This window comes from Eublepharis macularius, chromosome 12 (genome assembly GCF_028583425.1).
Source record: "Eublepharis macularius isolate TG4126 chromosome 12, MPM_Emac_v1.0, whole genome shotgun sequence".
Taxonomy (NCBI): domain Eukaryota; kingdom Metazoa; phylum Chordata; class Lepidosauria; order Squamata; family Eublepharidae; genus Eublepharis; species Eublepharis macularius.
The window spans coordinates 65,071,857-65,096,031 of NC_072801.1; the positions used below are offsets into that span (position 1 = coordinate 65,071,857).

The following is a 24,175-nucleotide window of genomic DNA, read 5'->3' on the forward strand; positions in this document are numbered from 1 at the left end:
TAAGACTTCTCTCCTGCTACATTCTTTCCTTCCTCTTAGAGTCAGCCCTGACATCTAGTGCAGCTTGAGGAAATAATGGTTCTCCTTTAATAACACAGCAACCTTGAGGCCATAACTACCATCAACTTTATTAAAAACCATCATGAGAGTAGTATCAGAAGCTCTCTTTCCAATTTGAGCAAGAATGAGAGGCTTACATTCCCGGATAAAATTGTGCAAATACAAGATTTAAAAATGTAAGATCCCAGGGAAGGTGAGCTGTAGATTCTCTTTGTCCTGTCGCCTTTCTTCACAGAACAGGGTGTCACTCCTTTTACCCTTCTGTCCATATGGGTAGAAGCTCTGTCCATAAAGATCTTGCCAGCATGTGTGCGCCAAGCAATCCCATTCCAGCACTTTTTCATATTTAAATCGCACTGCATCATAAATAAGGTCCACTGATGTTGCCGATGTGGAACAGTTCATTCAGAAGGAACAGCAGTTGGGTGTTGTTGGACTGATGACACAATTCCCCAGAGTTCTGCCGTGTTCATCTATCCACTCAAAAGAACCTGTCCAGCAGTGGAGGGGGTTCAGTAGTCAGCGCTGAAGTATAAAATTAAGTCACAAGAAAAATGGGCTCTTACTGCCACTCAAAAGAGGAACAAAAATGTAACAGTCTTCTCCATCTTTGCTTTCAGTCCCTGGGCTGGCAGGAGACACAGGTAAAACGACAGCTTCTTAACCAGCCCCAAAGGCACACAATAAAGCCACACAAGCTAGCAAAATCCAAGAAGGCAAAAGCAAGAGGGGTGCTGTGGAACACATTCCTTCCTCAGAGACTGGCTCTTCTTCCACAGCCACAGCAGCAAGGGCCACTTCTCGGACATTTTCCTTGATCCAATTCACAAAGGCTGAAACTTGTGTGTAGACACCAGGACGGTTGGGCTGCCCACACGAATCCCCCCAGCTTACTACCCCAGCCAGTAGCCAGGTACCGTTTACATGACAAGAGAGGGGTCCCCCGGAGTCACCCTAGAAAAGGGGGCACAGGGAGGAGGTGAATTTAGATCACATTAGGCTGGCGTATGAGATGTTGCGGGGGGGGGGGAGGGTTGTCGAGGCAATCTGAATGAACCAAAGAAGATTACAGAGTTTGGAGGGGAAGGCCCAGCTCTTGCCCTACAGTGAGGTCAGGCAGACATGCGATGGAAGAAACTGCGTGGACACTGATGGAAGTGGAAAGCACTAGCAAGAGACTCTGGGAAGGTTTAGGAGGTAGATGAAATAATTTCCACAAAGAGCCACGGCTAGCAGCGAAAGGAGAACAGCCTGACTTTGCAAGCCAGGAAGGCTGGTGGGAAACACGAAGGGAACTGATGGGGAACGTCCATTGCAAAGCTGATCGAGGAGAAAGGATTTACATAAGAAAGCAGCTGGCAGGAGATGTGAAGACTGGCACAGGATGCCAAGCAGCAAAATCACACAATTGGATTGGGAAGGGATGAGAATTGCCGCAAGGAGGAAATTAGATTGAATTTCCTACCTGGTTTAGTGGGAGTCTGTTCTCCACTGTGAGGTTGCAGAGAGGCTCCCGTTTTTGGCCTACATTGTTGCATCAAGCCAAAATACTTTTTTTTAAAAAAGGCACTGGGTTGGTATGAATAAGCTAGAACCGAGCTTGGCAACTGAAGTCAGGCATGAATCAAGTTGACCTCAGCCTATGCTAGACCATGGCACTGACCCAAGGCAGGCATTGAACTGAATCTCATAGCGTGTACTTAAGCAACAAGGCTGTCACAGTCTATTCTCAACATCATTACATGCTTTCAGAACACAAAGCCAAAATTTGATATCTGACTGACTGAAATAGCACAACCATCCTATCGAGTATAGGTGGTGGTGGTAAAGAAGGGGGACCCTCTTCCCTATACAATCATTTGGCACATGTGGGTTACTGACCAGAACTGAAGTGCAATTTATAGGAAGTACCAGAAGATCGGAAGGAGAAAAAGAAGGAGAAAGGGAAGGCTAGCCCGGTAGGCGGTGCTGTTTGAGGAAGGCGGTTTAGGGGTGATGGGACGGGACCACCCTGGCGGAGGCTGGATATCATCATAACGGCCCGGCCGGCTAGTAGTAGTATTGGAGCACACGCCCTCCTCGGACACTGGCTCCATATCGGCAGTCGCTTGGCTGAACTCCACCTCTGGAATATTCTCTTTAATCCAGGCAGCGTAGTTCGAGGTACGGATATATACACCAGGTCTGTTGGAGGCCCCGCATGCATCTCCCCAGCTTACAACCCCGGCCAGCAACCAGACATTGCCTATGCGGCAGGACAGAGGTCCTCCGGAGTCACCCTAGAAAAATGGCAGGCATTAAGAAGGCAATGGGCACGAGGGGAGGGTTTTAGAAGATGGGGAGAAATTTGAAGGGCCTGAACTCTAGAAAGGTCACCAAGGTCAGTCACAGAGCATCCTGGGGTAGTCATCACAAGACCATAATGTGTGGATTAATGTTCTCTTAATGCGCTGCGCTGTCTAATATGGGAACTGCTTTACTGCAGGTAATGACCATGGAGCTGCTTGAACATTTAAAAGCTCCCAACCTCATGAGTGGAGTCAATCTCATCACAAAACCATTGCAATCAATTGCGATCTCAGGGCTTGTGTGAACCTACACAACCGCCGTCTTCTAAGCCTTTCCGCGAACTGTGGGATGAACCCACAGAAAATGGCTCCCATGCCATTGCTGTAACTCATAAAATACACCATAATCTGAGCAGCAAAGGGATTTCAAGCACATGCCAAGCCCCGACCTGGATAGCCCAGGAGAGCCTGATCTTGTCGGATCTCAGCTGCCAAGCAGGGTTGGTGTTGGTTAGTAATTGGATGGGAGACCTCCAAGGAAGATGAGGGTGGCAGAGGCAGGCAACAGCAAACCACCTCTGTTAGTCTCTTGCCATGAAAACCCCACCAGGGGTAGCCATAAGTCAACTATGACTTGAGGGCAGGATTTCATTTCATTTTTATAGGTGAATAGGGGGATTTGAATCCACAAACCACCCGGAATGCCTCCTTTCTCCCACTTCTATGTAATACCTAAATTGATAATTAACCTAATGAGCACTAATTCGTATTGGGCACCAGTCCACTGGGAAGTTTCCCTGTACAAATGTAATTGAAATGAACAGGCACCCTGTGTTTTATGTAGAACGCAGCTCTTTTATTTACTCCACTGCCCCTCTCCCACCCTCCCTTAACGACTGGGCACTCTGATTCTCCTCCCCTCCACGTTCTTTACCTGACAGGCATCCTTCTTGCCCTCGGCATGGCCAGCGCACATCATGTCATTGTGGATGATGTGGGGGTCCTCAGGGTCAGGATTCAAGCTGTACAGGCAGCGGCAGGTGTCCGTCCCCATGATGGGCACGTCGAGCTGCTGCAGGGTCTTGGGTGAGGGAAGGCTGGCTGCACAGAAGAGAACCATTCAGGATTAGAAGGGCTGCCCTGAAGGGAGGGGCGCTACACTCGAACATGAAACATTTTAAAAATGGCGGTGCCGGGGTTCTCCTCGGAAACCTGACATTACACTCCTCTCCCCTAAGTGCATCCGAAGAGCTCTGCAGGATCAGGCCAGATTTTAGAACAGGGGTCATCAATCTCTTCTTCAATGAGCTACTTCTGAGTAATGGGGAAAAAATATCCCAGGCTACTTCCCCCCCACCCTCTTCCCCAGTACATTACCAAGTTCTGTTCTGTCCTAGAAAAAGAATGTGGACTAGGAAGAGCATCGGAAATGGAGCTACCAGTTAAGCAGCACAGAGAAAAATCCTATGAAATAAAAGCCTTCTTTAAAAACCATTTTAGCAATTTTCTCCTGGGTCTTCTAGGGACTGCAGCAACTATTCTGTAGCAGCTGGCAAGCTACTGGTAGCTCACGTGATATTCTCCCATAGCCAGAGATGATTCTCAGCATCCTTCAGTGAAAGCAATGCTGCTGCTCCCCAGCAACTGGTATTCAGAGGTACGCTGCTCCTGAACATGGTGCTCCATCCTAACTAATGGCCATTGATAACATCTATTCGCCATTAATCTGTATAATCCTCCTTTAAAGCCATCTATGCCAGCAGCCCACACCACATACGGCTGCATAAATTGCGTAACTGTTGCGTGAAGCCCTTTCTTCTGTCTGGCAGTCAGTTCAGGGCAATTGATTTCAAGAGGCGACGGTCCTCTTCCCACCCTGCAAGTCCCAGGCTTACAATAAAGGTACTGCCCATCCACTTTCCTCCAACCATCCCTAATTTTATAAACTTCTGTTATCCTCCTCTTAGAAGTTTTTTTTTTTCTAAACTACCAAAAACCCAACCCCTTGATCATTTCGACTGTCCTTTCCTGTAGCTTTTCTAGCAGTAAAAAAAATCTTCTGGGAAAGAACAGACGGAACTGCAGACTATATTCCAAACACAGGCCACACTACAGATTTATTAGAAGTGGGAAGGGGCTGTGCTTAGTGACAGCAGCTTTCTGCACAAGTGTGGAAAAGAAAGGTGCCCTGCACATACCCAAAGCGCAGCACCCGGTTCTTATTCCAAATGTGCTGGAATTACATGGTTAAGGGACTGAGCTATTTTGCGAGTCCAGGCCATTTTGAGGAAACGTCTGGTAGCATGAGGTCCGTCCCTCTTTCAATAATCAGGCCCTCCCATCCTAGATGCGGTTTGGGTCACAGAGCTAGGACAAGAATCACTGATTAAACCTAAAGGATTATGGTCCCAAGATGAACTATTCCTCCTTACTAGATGTGAGCACGTTGCCCCAGCCAGTGACGGTGCACTTCATGCCGACGGGGAAGTTGACAGAAGACGCCGGAAGACAGATTGGCCGGACGGTGCGGCTGTAAGTGACCGGCTCATTAAGTTTCACCAGCGCAATGTCCCCTTTAGATCCTTCATCCTCCGTGTAGTGGGGATGTTTGATGACTGCCGCCACCCTCCTCACTACTGTGTTCTGTGTAGGATTTTGGAGCTGGAAGGCGCCCAAGGTCACATCGTAAATGTCGTATGGGTTTACGCTGTTGAGAGAAGAAAAAGCAACACATCTGCATTGAAATATATTTCTAATAAGTAAAAGGGATACATCACCAAGAACCCAAGAGATATCCCAATGGACCAAACCATCCTATATCTAGTGACCTGTCTCCAACTTAGCAGCTAGCCCAGTGCCTCTCTCATTTCCACACATCCTAAAAAGTGTATCTCACTCACTGAACATAGCAGCTTTTTTCTGGGATTTCTGATTTCTCCTTTTCCAAAAATGGATGCAGGCAGTTTTGATTCCATTTTCATGGTGCCACAAAAACTGTCTGCATCTGTTTTGGAAACAGAGACATCAGAAATCCCGCGAAAAAGCCGTCAATGGGGCACTCTTTTTAGGAAACTAGTATAGTGCAGTGGCTAAAAGTCTCTCTACACAAGACCTCTTACATGAGTAGGATCAAATGAAAGATCTTACACTTGTTCTCCCATTGTGAATATACAGGCACCACTAGGGAGACAGAGTACACCTGAATATAAGACCACACGGAAAGTAAATCACTTGAGCGTCCCCAGGTAAGATGTCTTGTGTAGAGAGGCTCTAAGAAACAGACCTAACTGTGAATCAGGGAACCCCCTTGGTTTGAAATTTGCCCCCCCATCATGAGATGACCTTAAGTTAGCAACCCTCTCTGGGCCTCAGTCCTCTATCTGCAATGTGGAGATAATGCTAATGCCCCATCTTACAGGGCTGTTTTGAAAGGACTGCATACATAAACTGCTTTGAGCCCTCAGAAGGAGCGTGATCATTAGGACTCTGAGTTCAAGAGTCAGAGGAGGGTGGAACATTTCTCTCTATGTATCCTACATTGCCCTCATGCCTCACCAGACTGAAAACTCTCTCTGAAACTTGAACCCAGCATCTGTTATTTTAATGGTGCTTCCAAAAGATACTTTCCCTTCCCATTGCTGCCCAGGGACACGTTATGCCGGGGGATACTTACTGGGGAAAGCAATGTGCAGCCGTGATCAACCACTGCGGGGTGATGAGGGACCCTCCACAGACATGATGCCGACCGTGGATTTGAAGGCCGATCTGCCAGGGCCACTGTCCACTTTGGGCGTCTGTACCACCCACGATCCGCCCCAGGGCAGGCACCCCACATAACACTGCAGATAAGAGAGACACGGTCTGTAAAGAGCTTTGAAGAGTGGGGGGGAAAGTTGTTTCTTATTTACATGATGACGATAAAAGATTGGTGCATTTGTGTGCGTATGTGCCAGCCATTCAGCACCCTGGGCTCTTAAACTGGTCTTTACTGCTTTCTTTTTATAATTCTGTCATCTGCCTTGAGTCTCGGCACGAAAGACTGATGATAAATGAATGAAAAAATCAATAAGCAAATAATTAATATGTGCAGCATTTAGATGCAGGCCTTCACCTCCCTGCACGTATGAAGGCAGAACTGGCACAGAAGGGGTTCTCTCTAGGGTAGGGGTGTGCCAATCAGCAGCATGCAAGTCCATTTTTCTGCCCAAGACAAGCCCCTGAGATGCCAGTAGCACCACTAACAGTCAATTTACTTGCACTCCATCCAGTATGAAGGGTAAAGTGCAAGCCCACACTCTTTTACTTGCCAGCACACCAGCATCTTTGTAGGTACCTTTCAGGCTTGCTTATTTATTTATTGCATTTCTAGACCACCCTCCCCGTCACATGGGCTCAGGGCGGTGTAACAACATACAACCTGCAACACACAGTTTAAAAACAATAGAAACATAAATAGACATTAAAACGCTATTTCACATACAATAAAATTTCTCAATTGACAGATATAAATGTTAAAATATGGCATTTTAGGCGCAGGGCTTGGCTCTTACATCATGCCCTGCGCCACACTTACGAGCTCCTGCATGGGTGGTGGATGGTCTTCAGTGGTATGGCCAGCGAGAGGACAGCCCAGCCCCCACCAAATGCCTGGCGGAACATCTCCATCTTGCAGGCTCGGCGGAAAGATAACAAATCCTGCCGGGCCCTAGTTTCCTCAGACAGAGAGTTCCACCAGGTCGGAGCCAGGACCGAAAAGGCCCTGACTCTGGTAGAGGCCAGGTGGACCTCCCTGGGTCCAGGGACCATCAGCAACTGCTTATTAGCTAACCGAAGCGACCTCCAGGGAACATATGGGGAGAGGCGGTCCCGAAGGTATGCCGGGCCCAGTCCGCATAGGGTTTGTAGGTCAACACCAGAACCTTGAACCGGACCCAGTACTCAACTGATAACCAGTGCAGCTGACGGAGGATGGGTGTTATATGTGCCATGATTGGAGCTCTGGCAACCACTCGTGCAGCTGCATTCTGAACCAGATCAAGCCCAAGGGAAGCCCTGCGTAGAGTGAGTTGCAGTAGTCTGATCTGGAGGCACTGAGGCTGAATATGTTGCCAGCCCTTGCTCCTGGGTTTCCTTTGATAGGAAACGTTGATGGCTAAAACATTTCTATGACGAGCCTGAATGATGGCAGCAGGTGGAGGGCGGAGTGGTCGTGGAAAGGTTTACCCATGAGGAAACAGTAAGACTTTCAATGAATATTTTTGTATAACATTCACAGGCTTCTTACCATTTTGATTTCTGGTCTCTTCTACGACTGCGGAGAATAGGGCCAAAAGGGGAAAAGTAGGAAACAGGAAAAAAAATATATGATGTTAAAAGTACATATTAAACACTCTGACAAAACAAACCTGGAACAGCATTGATAATAACCAGGGCTTTTTTTCTGGGAAAAGAGGTGGTGGAACTCAGTGGGTTGCCCTTGGAGAAAATAGTCACATGGCTGGTGGCCCCGCCCCCTGATCTCCAGACAGAGGGGAGTTTAGATTGCCCTCCACACCACTGAGCAGCGCAGAGGGCAATTTAAACTGTGTCTGGAGATCAGGGGGCGGGGCCACCAGCCATGTGACCATTTTCAAGAGGTTCTGGAACTCCGTTCCACCGCGTTCCAGCTGAAAAAAAGCCCTGATGATAACTATCATTTTTATGCAAAACCAGCAGCATTTCTGTGCAGTGAAATGGCACCCAGCATGAGCCTCAATGCATCTCAAAGTCAAGATAAAACCACAGGCCAACTCATGCTATCCTTCATCCCTGACTGACTGCTAGGGTTACCAACCTCCAGCTGAGGCCTAGAGAGCTGCGAGAATTACATCTGTTCTCCAGGCTATGGCGATCAGTTCCCCTGGAGAAAATGGCTACTTTGGAGGGTAGATTATATGGCATTATAACTTGCTGAGATCCTCTCCCTCAACCCCCCTCCCCCAAAAATCTCCCTACTGCCTGCTCATTCTGTGCAGCAATCTAGCAGCCCCCCCCCCCCTCTTGAGCCACAATGTTCCCTGGAAAAGAAGCCCAAGGCAAGGCTCTTATGCTATAAGCTCCCCAAGAGAGAACTTTAAAAAAAAGAAACTATTTTGTTTTGTTTTAAATTGTAAAGAACCTTGAATATATTGGCAGAAAGGCAGGATATATACACAAGAAATAGATTTCCAACAGTGATCTGCTTTTTCCCCAAAGGTGTCAATTCAGGCAAGGAACTGCACATTTAAATCCCTCCCCCTGCCCCTTCCCATATAACATTTCTCTCCGCATAGAAAACTGGCATGCTAAGGAAACGATGGGGCCAAACACTTTTGAGACATGCTACATTTGGGGTGGAGAAACAACACCCAAACACGAAACCTTTGCTGGTAGCCTAAAGTGGTGTATTTGAGGAAAAACACGTTGGCCTATTACCACTTGATTCTATTGAACATAGGAACTCACCCTTGTCCCGCAGATATCTTCATTTGAGCCAAGGCTCTTTGAAATACCAAGTGTCTGTTCAGAAAGACCCAAGGCAAAGAGGAGTCTGTCATGCACCAGGACGCATTCATCAGCTGATAAAGCAGGCAGATATTCAACCAGGGCAGTTTCCCCTCCCTATTGACCTGAATCTGCACACCACCATGAAACTGCATCTACAGAATGTGTGCCTCACAAACAGCAGCTAAAATATAGTTGCCAACCTCCAGGTAGGGTCTGGAGATGTCCCAAAGTTACAACTGATCTCCAGGCATCAGATCGTTTCCCTGGAGACCATGGCTGATTTGGAGGGTGGACTCTGAGGTATTATACCCTGCTGAGGCCTCTCCCATCCCCAAACCCTATCAGTCCAAGCTCTGTCCCCAAATCTCCAGGAATTTCCCAAACCAGAGTTGGCAGCCTTATTGCTAAAAGCACATGGACTTCACAAGGCTGAAAACAAGGTGACAACCCTCTCCAGAGCAGACGTCATCTTTCTGGGGAAGGACTGCGCCCCAACACTTTTCATTTTGGAAATGACATCAGCATGCTGACGTGGAGAGAAAGGTGACTTTTCCTGGACCTTTCCCCGGTCTCTTCCTTCAACTGCATCTTGTGCCCAGGAGCACTCCTGGGTGTGTCCATTCACTCCTCTTGCCCCAGTTTCCCTTCGGTGGAACGGCTTCCCAGGAACTTTTGCGTCTCGCCCCCGTGAGCTTGGAGCAATCTGTCTGAGAAGGCAATCCTGTCGTGCCAGAGATTCTTGGGAGATGAGCCTGTGCAGGCTTGAGTAGCATCCAGCCAGGGCACACGGTGCACGAAGACCTGAGTAACCATCTGGGAAGGCGGAGAGGCTCCTCGGAGTTTCATGCCTGAAGGCACCAAATGACTTAAAGGAGAAGCCATGCGAGGCTTAGACCCTGAGAGGCTTAGCTTGGCTCTTCTTCAAAGAGGTGGGAAGTTCAAGTTTCAAGGGTTCTGCCTTTGATCTTTTTTTTAAAAGGGGGGGGGGAGTTTGAGGATTCTTGGCTCCTGGCAAAGGGTTGACAACTTCTCAACAGCCAGGTTTTTACGAGCAGTTCCACACACAGGCATTAGCAGGTAATCACATCCCCTCCTTCTTATGAAAAGCTTCACCTGGTGATTGTGGCAGATTACGCTGCTTTTAATAAGAGCACACCTACAGGCCACACCAGTGGTTCTTTTAGGTCAGCCGGCAGCCCCTGGCATGCAGGCAGAAAAGATCAATGGCAAATACATTTTTTGGAAAAAAAAGTTGTTGTTTGCCAAACACAGAGTAATTGTTTTGCAGAGAAGTCCTGTTTGTCTTTCTTGTGACCACTCTAAAAAAAAAGACGTTTCTGTTTTTTAGTAATAAGGGGAAAGTTTGTTTGTTAAAAAGAAATTTCCAATACTCATATATAAAGCTGCATCAGTTTCCACCAATTCCCCTCTTTGGATTTGGGAGAACCCTGAAAAAAAAACCCTGCAGGTGCTGGTGAGTACTGTTACACAAAAGACCCTGATAAGGGGTTAGTCTGACTAGGAGGCGATTTGCTGACTGCTTAATCCTATTTAAGAATTAAAACAATGTGATTTGGACCAGATGCAATGATTAATGCAGTCCTTGATATCCCATTTTAAACCAGAAAGGCCGGGCTGGCCATAATTGGCAGGGGTAAGAAATGGTGACTCTCTAGGGTGCACTGGTATGAATCCATCAAGCATATGATTCTAGACAAATAAGAAAAGGGATACACACACATTGATATGATCGCAGTGTGCCCAAACTCATTTGAAGTCCAAAGCAATTCCTCCCTGGATGCAAAGATCAAGAAATATGTAAATAATTCTGTAATCGATGCACAGGGTTGGATCCTACAGATCCATTCCACAAACAGTAGTGCTTTTCCTCAGCTCTGTTTCCAAACAGATCCATGTGATACAATCCATTACTCTGAATGCAAGAGAGCCCAAGGTTTATGACTGCCAAAGAAAATTGCTCTCTGACCTGGAAATCATTTCCCCTTGATCCTTAATCACACGGCAACCAGACCACGTTCTGTCAAAGAACACTTTGTACATGCTCAGAGATATTTTGTTCTCTCACGTGTTCCAGTGCTGACCCCCTGGGGCCGAAGACAGGCCAATGGGCTCAAACTAAACCCATCTTCAACTTTAAATTCATTTTATTACACATGCTCCCTTCATGTTTATCCATGCAGGGAGGATTACTGCATTCAACTCATTTGATCATCTGACTTGGCTGCAGGTGATATTTACATCCCCTACCCTACCCGGTTCTCCAGATTCCCTGACTACATTCAGAAATCATAATAAACAATGCTTTCTGCAAGGAACTGTGATTTGTATACAATAGATAACTAAACCCAGTTAGTACTTGAACTCAAGTCTTTTTTCCCTTCTGCTTCCCAGTAGGAGGGCATACCCCTCCCTGGTACCAGGCAGCTACAGTTATTCAACAAACCGTGATTCATGAGTTCTGACGAACCACAGTACACACCATAGTTAACAAACCAGCTATAAATATTTGGTACCAACCATCAATGGCAAACCACCTCTGTTAGTCTCTTGCCATGAAAACCCCACCAGGGGTCGCCATAAGTCAACTATAACTTGAGGGCAGGGTTTCAGTTTTCACCCACCATCAAACTCCACTTTGTTCAATTGCCTGCATTCAGACATCTCAGCTGACTGGTGTTGCACCAAATATGGGTTTATCATGCCGTCTGAATGCAGCCACCATACCCCAGATTAGAGGATACCATCTGCTCCACTTTGGAGACCCCTGATTGACTCAAAAAAGAATATGCGAACAGCTCAACCACAAATGGACACTCAGAAAGGGCCTATGGTATCTCAGCACCAATTTTCCTTCTAACACCAGTCTTCATCCACTCTGGTTGCTATATTGGCCCAGTCATCAGGAAGCTACCACAGTGAGCAAAGCAAATAGGGTGTTTAAAAATAGAGCCAGGGCCAACTGGTTGGGTGAGCTGCCTCTGACGTATAAGACTGCCCCACCCTTGGGGATAAAATGCTACCGAAAGAGAGCAACCTGACCTATCCCTGCCCTCTTGTACCATCCAGCCTCCCTGGCTACAAGACCCCTATTGGAACTGCAGGGGCCTGGGGGTTGCAAAGCTGAGCCTAAAGAACATTAGACATGTGCTTCATTCTGATGGCAGATCGGGGCCAAATCCTCTCCCCACGAGTTCTGGTGCCAGTCCCACCCACACCCACTTTTGCAAGACATCAGATTTTAACCTAACTAGCTCCAATCTGATCCCACTGTTTTCAAGAAAACCAAAAGAGTCTATGTGAACATAAGCTTTTGAACCTACTAGCTCTTTTTTTTTGACGGTTCTGTGCTTTCAAAGCTGCAACGACAGGCAGAATTTCAACAGATGCAGCTCTGCCTAGCATGGAGATAGAGACTGATGGGGTTGGGAGTGGGAACTACCCAATCTTTTGTATCACATGCTACTATTAAGAGCTCTGTCAAGAATACAGTGGCTCTGTTAAAGTTCACACCCCCACTATTCAAACTGATTTGACTCTCTAAGATGTGTGCTTTCCAAATTATTCTCTACCATTGTTTATACTGAATAAGTGCTGCTGGGATCCCAGAACATGGGGAAGACATGCCTCCTAATCCCAGATGAATGCTGATTGGCTGTAAATCATCTTTGATAAGAGAAAGACACTCTGCATGTGGTCAGAAGTACCTTTTACTTTATTGTTAAACTCTGAGGCTGAGCCCTGCCACTTAAAATAGGTGCAAATGTTACACCCCAACAAATCTGTCTGTTGAGACCAGGGCCCGGCAGGATTTACTATCTTTCTGCCAGGCCTGTAAGTCAGAGATGTTCCACCAGGCATATGGTTGAGGTTGGGCTAGGCCGCTGCCGGCCTGGAAAGAGGAGAAGATCTGAGCCCTTCCCATCAGAGTCGTCCACCATCTGGCTTTTAATTAGTTAATACTGACTGCTGCTGTCTGGCATATTAGCCATTATATTTATTAGCATGTTTTTGTTTGAAATGTTTAAACTGTCTTACTGCTTTTAGGATATGTAAATTGTATGAAATGTTTTTCTCTGATGTAATCCGCCCTGAGCCTGCTTGCGGGGAGGGCGGAATAAAAGTCTAAAATAAATAAATACAAATAAAATAAATAATCTATGCTCAAATTAAATCCTGGGGGGAAACTAACTTATTCCTTTCAAATATTTGGATCCGGGATGTCACCCAATTAAAGAAATCTTAGTCAATCGTTTGATATTTTTTAACTGATTGAATAAATTGATGCCATTTGCATGGAACTGTTCTAAAGAAGAGGAGCATATTTTGTTTTAAATGGTGCGTGCCTTTATCTCAGCAGGCATTGCCTCTGAAGAGGCATCTCCTTTCTCACACAGGAGATCTGAGATGGAACATGCCATCAGCCATTTTTAGAAGCATTTGGATTAAAAATAATGTTGGAAACATTAAAACACCATTGTGCTTTCATTAAACAGTAACACCTCTGCAGGAAACATTATGAACTGCTGTAACATAGCAGCTGTGATCCAAGAGAATCCATATTCAAATATTGCCCCTGCTACAAGTTAGTTAGCCCCAACCCCACTCCCTCAGGTGCAATATAGGGAAACATTTTGGCCTACCTTATAGGAGAGTTGTAAGAACTGCAAGAAGATAACATGTGAAAAGTGCTTTGAATATTTTGGAAGTGCTAACAGAGGCATCCTATTATATTCAATTAACTGATTAGTCGACTAAAAGTTATCATCTTAGTCTGGATAGCAGCCTATCCCAGTCTTCTTTGATGGAGACTTCAGGCTTAAAGCACACACACACATTACTGAAGGATCTGCACGCACCATATCCATGCGTGCACACATGCCCCAAAGCACCAATTTCTGCAGATCATCAGTCCTCAACCTCTCTCTCAAGGCTTTCAAGTTACTACAAGGAGTTTCGGGTTGTCAGAAGAAAGATAACGGGAGTTTCACAAGCTGGTTTTCTTATTTGTTAAAAAAAAAAAGGTAAAAAAGAAAACCTAGGAGAACATTGAGGGAGTGGTGGAAAGAAAAGCAAGGTCCCATTTTCCTGGGATGAGAACACAGAAATCTTCCTCCCTTTTCTAAGACCCAAGCTGCCTGTTTTCAGTGATTCAGATAATGTCCCACAATTGTTTGGGTGGTGGTTTATTTTGAAAGGCAACAGGCAATCATGGTTGCTGATTCAAGGTCACAATAGTGGCAGCGGTTTTTTTTCTTTTTCTTTAAGAAACCCTTGCCCCACTAATTTTCCTGATGCAAACTGCCTTCCTGTTCTGCTGTTTGCCTGGAAGGGGGGGCTTTCTTCCACAGAGCAAACAGCAGCTTCAAAGGAGACTGCCCTTGGGGAAATGGTGTGTATGAGAGAGAGCTAAAAAAACACACCTGTTGCCCAAATCCAATCCAAATCTTGACTTTCAGAAAACAGTTAAAAATTTTGATCACGGATCTTATCTAGTTTGACTACTCTACTCTTGGACTAATCATGTACAGTCTGTATTTCTTTTGTCACCAAATCAGTCCATCTGTCTGAAATTAAAGGGCAGGGCTTCCAGGTATGTATTCAGGGGGAGGGTAATGATTTGTAAGCAGATAGGAGCCCAACCCTTGAAAAAGCACTCTCTTAAGACATTTCTTCCTTCTAAGATGGTGACATTTTCTTTCCTGGTAGGGTACCTTTGCCTTTCACAACTGAGTGGCATGCTCATACTTAAGGAGGGCAGCCTTTTAACGTGGTGATTCTTTATCTGTTGAATACCTGCCTGTATTCTATTAAAAGCACAGGAACTCCTACATAAAGAAAAGCTGGCAACCGTACTTCTTTCCAATCCTGAGTCAGGCAGAGAGAAAGAGCACACTCCCAGCCCCCCACCCTGCTTTCTGTCTGTGTTTTCCCAACACTCAGAGGACCTTTGTCCTCAAGGAATGTAGCACCCACCCTCCCACCCCATCCCACCCTCCCTTAGCGGGTGCTCTCAGCACTAATTTCAGGAACAAGAACAGAAAGGCTGAATTGCATTTGCTGAAATTAAATGACTCCCATCTGATAGATAAAAGATAGATCTTCAGTCCAAGGATCTCTTAAAAGGTGGCAACACAGCTCAGAAACTGTTCCTTGTGTTGTCAGGATTTCTTAAAGAGGTGCTGTCACCCCTGAACACCAGCAGCCAAGGAAGCATACGTCCATAAATCATAATCCAACATCATGTTTTGTTTTTAATTGGCTGTTGCACAGCTTAGCAGATTCACGGTTTAAAATCCAGCCCGGGAGCCTGTTTCCATTATCAGGGCTCAATCTAGGAACGACATGAAGTAACTATAAATGAGGACGAGTGTGCCTTCGAGCAGGTGCAGAAGTCTTCTCCGTTCCTTCCAGACAAATCACCCGCAGCCAACCTTCGTACGTCTTTGGCTCCGGGCTTTCCAAGGCGAGAAACCAGAACTTCCAGGCAGATGCAAGTTCCAGCACTTCTGGGCAGGTGCAGGTGACCTTTGGTGAATCACTGCATCGATCCTCCAGATGCCACATACCGCAGGGACGCACAGGTAAGGTATATGATGACCTGGCTTTGGGGCTCATTCCGTGGCTCCTATCCAAATAACCAGGGCTGCTTCTTATCCCAAACAGGTGATTCCATCTCCCCCCTTGACTCAGCCATGGGCCACACAAAGGTGAACACCTGAAACTTAAGCCCAAGCTGGTCCCCCCACCAGTCTTCCAAAAGTCAGGGGGAACTCCTAGGGTTACCAACTCTGGGTTGGGAAATTCCTGGAGATTTGGAGGTGGACCCAGTGGAGGCTTTGAGGAGGTGAAGGACCTCGGTGGGATATAATGCCACAAAATCCACTCGCCAAAGCAGCCACTTCCCCCAGGGCAACTGATCCCTGTCACCTGGAGATCAGTTGTAATTCCAGGGGGTCTCCAGGGTCCACTTGGAGGGTGGCAACCCTACCTAGGAACTGTAACTGAACTTGACTCAGCTTTGAACGGATGCAGAGAAGGCGAAAAAGGCCACAGGCAGAGAATGAAGGCGGGAAACAGGAGCCCGTTGGAACAAGACAGGTGTGTGTGTGGAGACAAGTCAAGAAGGCGCCTCAGCCTAGTCCCGGTAAGAGCCCCGACGCAGCCAGCGGCCTTGCGTACTCACCACAGGCCAGCAAGAGGCCCAGCAGCAGCCCCCGAGGTGCCAGCAGCCCCGCCATCTCCTCGGGCCGCGTCCAAGTCCAAGAGCCGGTGGGAGAGAGCAGAGCTGCGCCAGCGAGTCAGTCCCGCGGGCAGGTGGACTGGGGAATGAAGCCGCCCGCCTGGCCCTGCCTTTCTGGGCTGACGGACAAGTCGTCCAACCTGTTGGGGCCGGGCTGGGCTCCCCGCCAGAACCAGTCACCCTCCCGGGGCCCATTTGCATGTCTCTCTGCTTGGCTCACCTGGCTCAGGTGGCGCCTCCTCCCTCGCCTCGCCTCGCCTCCAACTGGGAGGGAGGCAGGCAGGCCCGGCCGCCCCTTCCCAGTGGCCATGAGTTCCATTCAGTTCGCGGCCGGGTCAAGTGGAGAGAGGCCCGCCGGCCCTCCAGGGCTTTGGAGAAGACCCTGCAGGCCAGGGAAGGAGATGGCCTTCTGTGGGTTTTTGTTTTCAACATAACAAAGAGCCTTGCGGGCGGCATCTCCAAGACAAACCCATTTATTGTGGCCAAAGCTTGATTGATGGATTGATCTTGCTACAATGAATGAGTTAAGTCTTCTAAAATGTAATGTTATTTAGATTGCAGCAGCAGACTTTATGAGGCAGACGTAGGGTTGCCAACCTCTAGGTGAGTCCTGGAGATCTCCCAGAATTTCAATTGAGTCTCTCTACGCAAGACATCTTACATGGGGACGCTCAAGCGCCTTACTTTCTGTGTGGTCTTATATTCAAGTGTGCCTCCCTAGTGGTGCATATATATTCACAATGGGAGAATAAATGTAAGATCTTTCACTTAATCCTACTTGTGTAAGATGTCTTGGCCTGGGTAGAGAGACTCATAGATCAGTTCCCCTGGAGAGAATGCCTACTTTGGGATGAACACCATGCTATTATATCCTGCTGAGGTCCCTCCCCAATTCCTGCCTCCCTCAAGCTCTATCCCTAACATTGCCAGGAATTTCCCAATCTAGAGTTGGCAACCCTAGGCAGATAGCCTTTGGAGAGGCTGCTGTAGTGAGCGACTGGATTTTTCTGTATGGATAAGTCAGGTCCAGTGGCATCTTGGAGACCAACAAGATTTTCAGGGTATACGCTTTTGAAGGTCAACATTACCTTCTTCAGATGCCGAAAGCTTCTACCCTGAAAATCTGGTTGGTCTCTAAGGTGTCACTGGATTCAAATCTTGCTCTTTTACTGCAGACCAACATGGCTACCCACGCAAAATGATCAAATCCAGTGATGACTACTAGCACAGTATCCCAGAAGGGTGGAGGCAGCTATCCCTCTGGGATTATAAATAATGATATTAGGTAGGTATATTGGTATCAGACTAGTTTGGTGTAGTAAGTGCTTTTTCTAAAAATTTTACGCCTTGCTTTTAAGAGCTCAAAGCAATATGCACAATCCCCCCCCCCCATTTCCATTTTACCTTTACATTGTAAGGTAGGTGAATCTGTCACAGTGGATTACCCAGCGACTATCATGACAAACTAAGGATTTGAACTCCCTGATTCAAATCCACTGCTCTATCTACTCTGCCAGTCTTCTGTCAGACCCAAAAAACTCCTGTAATCCCTTCCCCTCGTGCTATATGGGGCCCTCTTTACATTATTTTCTGCATCTGTCTTTCCACCATTTTTTTTTTCTTAAATGACTAGATGCAGTTATGTAGATGATGTATTTTGGATTTGTGCAGTGCTGTAGAAAGTTACAGTGTTGCATAGTGGTTAGTGTTGGACTGGGATCTAGGAAACCCAGGTTCAAATGCCCACTCTGCCATGCAACCTTGGGTCAGTCACACACGCTCAGCCTAACACACTTTACAGGATTGTTGTAAAGGTAAAATGGAGAACTAAACATTAGGAAGAACTTCCGGACAGTTAGAGTGGCCCCTCAGTGGAACAGGCTTCCTCGGGAGGTGGTGGGCTCTCCTCCTTTGGAGGTTTTTAAGCAGAGGCTAGATGGCCATCTGACAGCAATGCCGATTCTGTGATTCTCATGAGAAGGAGGGCAGGAAGGGTTACATCAGTGCTTAGTTCTTGTGGCCCTTTCAATCATCACCTTGGGCTCAGGAAGCAATTTTCTCCAGGCTAGTTGGACCAGGGATCCTGGAGTTTTTTTACCATCTTCTGGGCATGGAACAGGGGTTACTAGGAGTGTGATGGGGAGGTAGTTGAGAATTTCCTGCATTTTGCAGGGGGTTGGACTAGATGACCCTGGAGCTCCCTCCCAACTCTATGATTCTAGGAGGAGAATGTTGTAAGCTGCTTTGGTTCCCCATTGGGAGAAAGGTGGAGTATAAATTAAGTAAATAAACCTGCAGGATTGGAGTCCAGTGGCACCTTAGAGACCAACAAGATTTTCAGAGTGCTTTCAAGTGTTAGAGCGCCTTTCTTCAGAAACATAAATAAACCTGGTTATACACAACTTTTCAAGGCTCAGGAGCTGCTGCTTTACATCTGGTATTTCCCTTTTTCTCCCATGTGTGCACGCAGCAAACAACAAAAAATTGTTGCAGTGCCTTGGTGTGACCCATCTATGTATCACTCTCGTGGATCCTGACAAATGCATCTGATTTTCATGCTACCTGCTAATAATTTGATTTGAATGCTGTTACCAACACTTACTGGATTGGACTTTCAGAGACCTCTTCAGGCAGAAGCTGAAGAGTTCTGTGACGCTCAAAAAGCGTGCATACACCTGTGCCGATGTGCATCAGTTGAACAGAAGACAGCTATTTTTCCACTTTGTGTCTTCCCAGCCCAGCTGTCTTCTGAATTTGCATTTTCAAGTAGTGAATCACTTAATATTTTTCTTTTGTGTGTTCTCACAACAGTCTTTAGAGATCAGCCTTGGACTTGTTTTTACAGAAAAGGAAACTGAGTCTTAAGTCACTGACTTGTGGAGATCACCTGCTTACCCCATTGTTCAGGGAAGATTTGACTCAAGAACATTTGGATCTGAGCCCAACTCATCACCTGTGGCCTTACTTTGACTCTTACCAGCTTATTATGACATGATATTTCTGTGCTTCCATCTTAAAACATTAGGAAATTAGACAGAAAACTGCAGAGGATGTGTGAGCTCCTGTCACATCAAATACACACATAGAACTTGCGAAGCGGGTGTTTTGCTGCCTGTTTCATATATATTATTGTGAGTTCATTCTTATTTTGTTGACTGTTTATTTAGATATCGATACCCCATTTGTCTCTTCAGTAGGGACCCCAAAACAGTTAACGATATCATTCTCTATTGCTCTGATCCTCACAAGAACAGCCATGTGAGGTAGAAAGAGAAAGTATGCATCTGGACCAGTGACACCCAGCAAGCTTCCATGGTAAAGTTGGGATTTGAACCTGGGTCTCCCAGATCCTAGTTTTGACACTCTAACCCCTGCACCATGCTTCTATATTTCCCACTCCTGTGTATGACAGCACCCAGTTCCCAACCATTACATTGTCTTAAGTGGTATCTCCTTCCACATCTTTCATTGCACCATTTGCAATTATCTATTATTGTAGGGTAACATTATCCAGGAATTTGTGAGGTCTCGTTACACTGGTCACAATATTACTGTTGGGTTTTCCATTACATGGCCTGTGTGTGTTCTTGTGTGTTGTTTTTCCACAGCACTGTTCAAAGTTGCCTATGAACAGAGTTCAACCTCACAGGGTTGATGTGAGCAGACAAGAAAAATTTATATGGATATTTATATTCTGCTTGTCTTCACAACGGGGACCTGAAGTGGCATACATCATTCTCCTGACCTCTCTTTTATCCTAACAACAAGCTTGTGAGGTAGATTAGGCTGTGTGTGTGACTGGCCCAACGTCACTGAGCACGCTTCCATGGCAGAGCAGGGATACAAATGTGGAACCTCCCAGATCCCAGTCTGACACTCTAACCACTACATCACACCAGCTCTCTTCTTTGTACATTGCAAGTACCTAGAGTTGCCAGGTCCCCAGGAACTGAAAGCAGGGGATGGGGGTTACTGGGGGGGTATGCACTAGTAGGGCACTGGAAATTTAGTATTTGGGACTGATTTTTACTGAATTGGCCTCCATCCTGACCCATTGTTTCCATGTCATGCTGGGAATGGTGTTATTCCCAGAATGAGCAAACACACTCCAGAGTTTCCAGCCCCATTCCTGTGTCTGCGCCCCACCCCCGGCAGCTGCTGGCCACGTGAAACATGATGGGGGGCTGGTAACCCTAGAAGTACAATATACAGATTTATCATTGGGTAAATGCATAGCCCGCTGTTAGACGATGCTGTGACATGGAACGTTCATAAACATTCCAATTGTTCAGGGAGAAGCTACAGAAGTATAGTGCTGACAAACCGTGCAGCTTTTTAGGAGAAAGTGAAAAGCTCATTTAATGAGGAAAAACCAAATATAGGGCCTAGGAAGGCTGAGATTGTGAAGACACAGGATAACATTTAGAAAGTGAGTAAGAACAAGTCCAGCGAGCTATTAACACAAAGGGTCTGTGGGCTCCAAAAAGCAAGGGCGCTGAGGAGACAGAACAGGCATTAAGCAAGATGGCAGAGAAGCAAGAGTTGAAAGAGTAAGGGTGGAGGAGGACAGAATCTGCTTGGGGGCAAAAGAAGATCAAGAGAAAAGGTGGAACTGGGGTAAACAGCAGGGACAAGCTGGGAACAGTCAGAGAAAGATACTAGAGGTTGAGACACTAGAGTCCTGGGGATGGGGGGAGCACAGAAGTGGGAGGGAGGCTGCATGTAGCACACTGATCTGCTTGAACTGGATAGTTTCGGCTACAGCTCCTAATGACAGTAATAATTCTTCATGCTATCATATTTTGTTGATGCCGCAAAGAGCTCTTTCTCATGCTACATGTTCCCATGGCAGGGGCTCGTGTTCTGCTGTGGACATTCCAGGAGTTCCGAACCTTTGCATTGCCTGTCAAATGACACGCGTGAAGGAGTGACTCAACAGCGTGCAGGAAGCAAGAGGAAAATTAAAGGTTTCCTGTCTGGCTGCACATGAGCCCGAACCGTTGATGAGCAGGTGATCCCAAGACAGGCCTCAGGGAATGGAAAGGAAGAGGGCAGAACCCAGGGCCAAAATTGAGAGGTGCCTTCTCTGGTTTGCTTAGAGGCTGCCTGCAGCTTTCCCAGCGCCAGGACACCAATCTGAAAGTGGGTGTAGCTTTCTGCATGAGCAGTTTTTTAAAGGTGGCTTGTGTGTATTTAAGAGAAGTGTGGTACAGCACTGGATTGGCTGAATGCGAAAACCCCAGCCAAAAGTTTCTGACAAGGTGCAGTCGTTACAGTGTCACTCTAGGATCTGGGAAACTATCCTCACACTGCCATAGAAGCTCGCTGACGCTGGTCCAGTCACTCTCTCAGCCCAACCTACCTCTCAGGGTTGCTGTTGTGAGGAGAAAATGAGGGTGGGGAGAACAATGCTGTAAAACTGCTTTCGATCCCCATTGGGATCGCAAGGTATAAACATCTAAATAAAAACCACCAGCAGCACTTGGGGCAATCCCTCAAACTGACCAAGCTCGCAAGGTTGTGAGGGTTGTTAACAAAGCAGCTCCACATATGCTCCTTGGAAGAAATAAAAAATGACGATAATGCAATACGCATGCAGTAACTATACCGATGCAATGATGGGAAAGCAGCCTATGCTTCAGGTTGCTGATGGTCCCTTTAACAGAGGACCGATACAAAAATAAGGGGAACTTAGCATGACTTGATGGAGCGAGTCATTATTATCTGATCATTGCTGCAAGAGGAACTGTTCAGAGCACAGATTCTGGGAGCAGCTGGTTCACAGTGGGACATCTTAGGGATGGTACCTACAATCCATGATACTATGAGGAAAGAATCAATGTGGGGAAGTTAATTCAAATTCATTTTTCCCTGTCTTTAATAGTGGCACGGGAGGGAGAAACTCAACAAGGGTGGCTTTTCCAAGGAACACTTCTGGCAGACTGCTGTGTGGATTTCTACCTATCCTGCAGCCCAACCACACAAAAATGTAACTTCACTATAGAGACTGTGTGTATGTGATCTCAAGAGCTTTGTATAAACTTGGCTGAGGAAATACAGTGAGGCATTAAATTGAAGCAGGGAAGAGTTACCATGGCCTCATTGGCCCCCTTTCCTTCAGAGGTAAGAGGCCCAAACAGAAGATGATGTGGAGGGGCCGTCAGAAATATTTAAGAAAGGGATTGGACACTTGAACAGAACACCCATCTTCTTATGCCCTCCACCCAATAAACCAGGAAACTGTCAGGAATGGGAAAGGCAAAAAGTAGGTATGCCAGAGAAAGGGACATTTTTCTGACATTAAAAAGTTGGTTCTTATTACAACTGTCTAAATGTCATGTTACATTGTGATACATAATCCATGGACCCCAATTTACTACAAGAAAGCTCATACCACAGTCAGATTCAAATGAAATATTCCAAACCAGTGTAAATAAAGCAACTGGATTGACATTCCAGAAAATCTTTTTCCTTTTACACATGGTTACACCAACACTTGGGCTTGGGAGGTAATGAAAATCTAACCTACCCTTAGGTATGATTTTCCTGGTTAGAATTGGCAGATCTCATCCCAGCAAAGTTTCCTATTGTTTTCTGCCTTGGACTGTATTAGTTACCATACTTGAAACAGAACTTTGTTTTTAGAAAGAGATGCAGTCTGAAGTATTCCTAAACCACACACACTCATCTGGAAAATCCTACTTACAGATCCATCAGCTGTGAATACTCATTGTGAAAGTGAAATGCATTTTTAAAATTAGGGCTTTGCATGTATGAGTGAAGAACAAGGCTGAACCTGGTGAAGCTGAAGCTGTATTTTTTGAGAAGCCAAAGTTCTTCCAAAAAGTATCTCCAAACATATGCATAATACACCTTGAGAAGGAAAACCCCCACAATCCTGCACCTGACAAATTCACTAAGGTGCAAGATTTGGAATGCATGTAATTGTAATATAGAGGGGAAAATATTTTTGATCATGTGCAGAATGCCATTCCTACCCCCAGATCAGTTTATAAATTATAAAAAAAATTAACATCTGCCTATCGCTACCCCCCTCTCTAGCAATCCATTTCCACATCAAACATCCAGAGGAAGACAGTGATAGGTCTAGTTCTGTATAGCAAGCTTTCCCCTCCCACACGACCTAGGTACTAGAAGCTGCTACTTTATCTCCATTCTCGATCCCTGCCAAAAATAACATTTTTTCAGTGGTTACCGAAACCAGTTTTCCAGGCTTCAGTGCACACACATCTCATGTCAGATGGATTATTGACTGAAGAACGTACCTCCTGGAGGAAGAATAACTTTGGGTAATGATTAAAATGACGTTTGCTTCTGGTGTGCTTTGCTTACAGAAGTTATGTATAAACCTGCCCAAAGTAAACAGTGACAAAAAAATGCTGGAAGTTGTGTTTCGGTGGTCTGCAAGAAGCCTAAGACAATACACTGTGTAGATTTATATCAGCCAGGAATTCAGCAGGGATACCGTATGCGTGTTTTTCTTTTACAGTCCACGCCACAGGATTGCTGTTTTTTAAAGAGATATTCCAAATCAAGTGACTTTGAATATTACTTTACATCAGTCATTTGTCGATTGCTATGCCTGTCTACCTATGCTATCTCCACATGAAGCTTGTAAGATCCATTAGACTGAAGGTGGATTGGAACACAGGCACTCAGCTTCTCTGCCAAGTAGGGATTTGAACTCAGGTTTCGGTGATACAAGTAATCCATTCTGTTGTCACGCTGGTTCTGCATGACACAACCAGCAACCTTTTTTCCCCTTGTAATTCTTCACCTGACCTTTGAGCAACCCAAAAACCACCTGCTCAGGGCTCTGGCGCTATCTCCCTTACTCGGCCCTTAGTCACCAAGGGAGGCAGTAGAATGCACAGGGTTAAACGTGAACAGATGATAGCAGCAGCAGCATTACATAACACCCAAGCGCACACTTGCTTGGCCAACTCAAGCTTGGATTCCCTGACAACCGGAAACTGGCTATTACAGAACGTTGTGGCCTGCAGTAAATGAACAGTTAATT

The 24,175-nt window shown here is 46.2% G+C and overlaps 1 protein-coding gene across 2 annotated transcripts; it reads right to left on the bottom strand.

Moving 5' to 3' along the window:
* Positions 1-103: 103 nt before the first annotated feature.
* On the bottom strand, positions 104-16,250 carry PRSS8 (serine protease 8). 2 transcript variants are annotated; one of them, XM_054995380.1, is made up of 6 exons: positions 16,078-16,247; positions 7,633-7,659; positions 6,022-6,187; positions 4,781-5,055; positions 3,283-3,449; positions 104-1,014 (listed from the first exon to the last, which is right to left on the bottom strand). In XM_054995380.1, exons 1-6 carry the CDS (start codon positions 16,130-16,132, stop codon positions 721-723), a joined length of 984 nt encoding a protein of 327 aa, XP_054851355.1. In that variant the 5' UTR covers positions 16,133-16,247; the 3' UTR covers positions 104-720. The 2 variants fall into 2 exon arrangements, with proteins under 2 accessions (XP_054851355.1, XP_054851354.1); XM_054995379.1 differs by having other exon boundaries at positions 922-2,339; positions 16,078-16,250.
* Between the last annotated feature and the right edge of the window lie 7,925 nt (positions 16,251-24,175).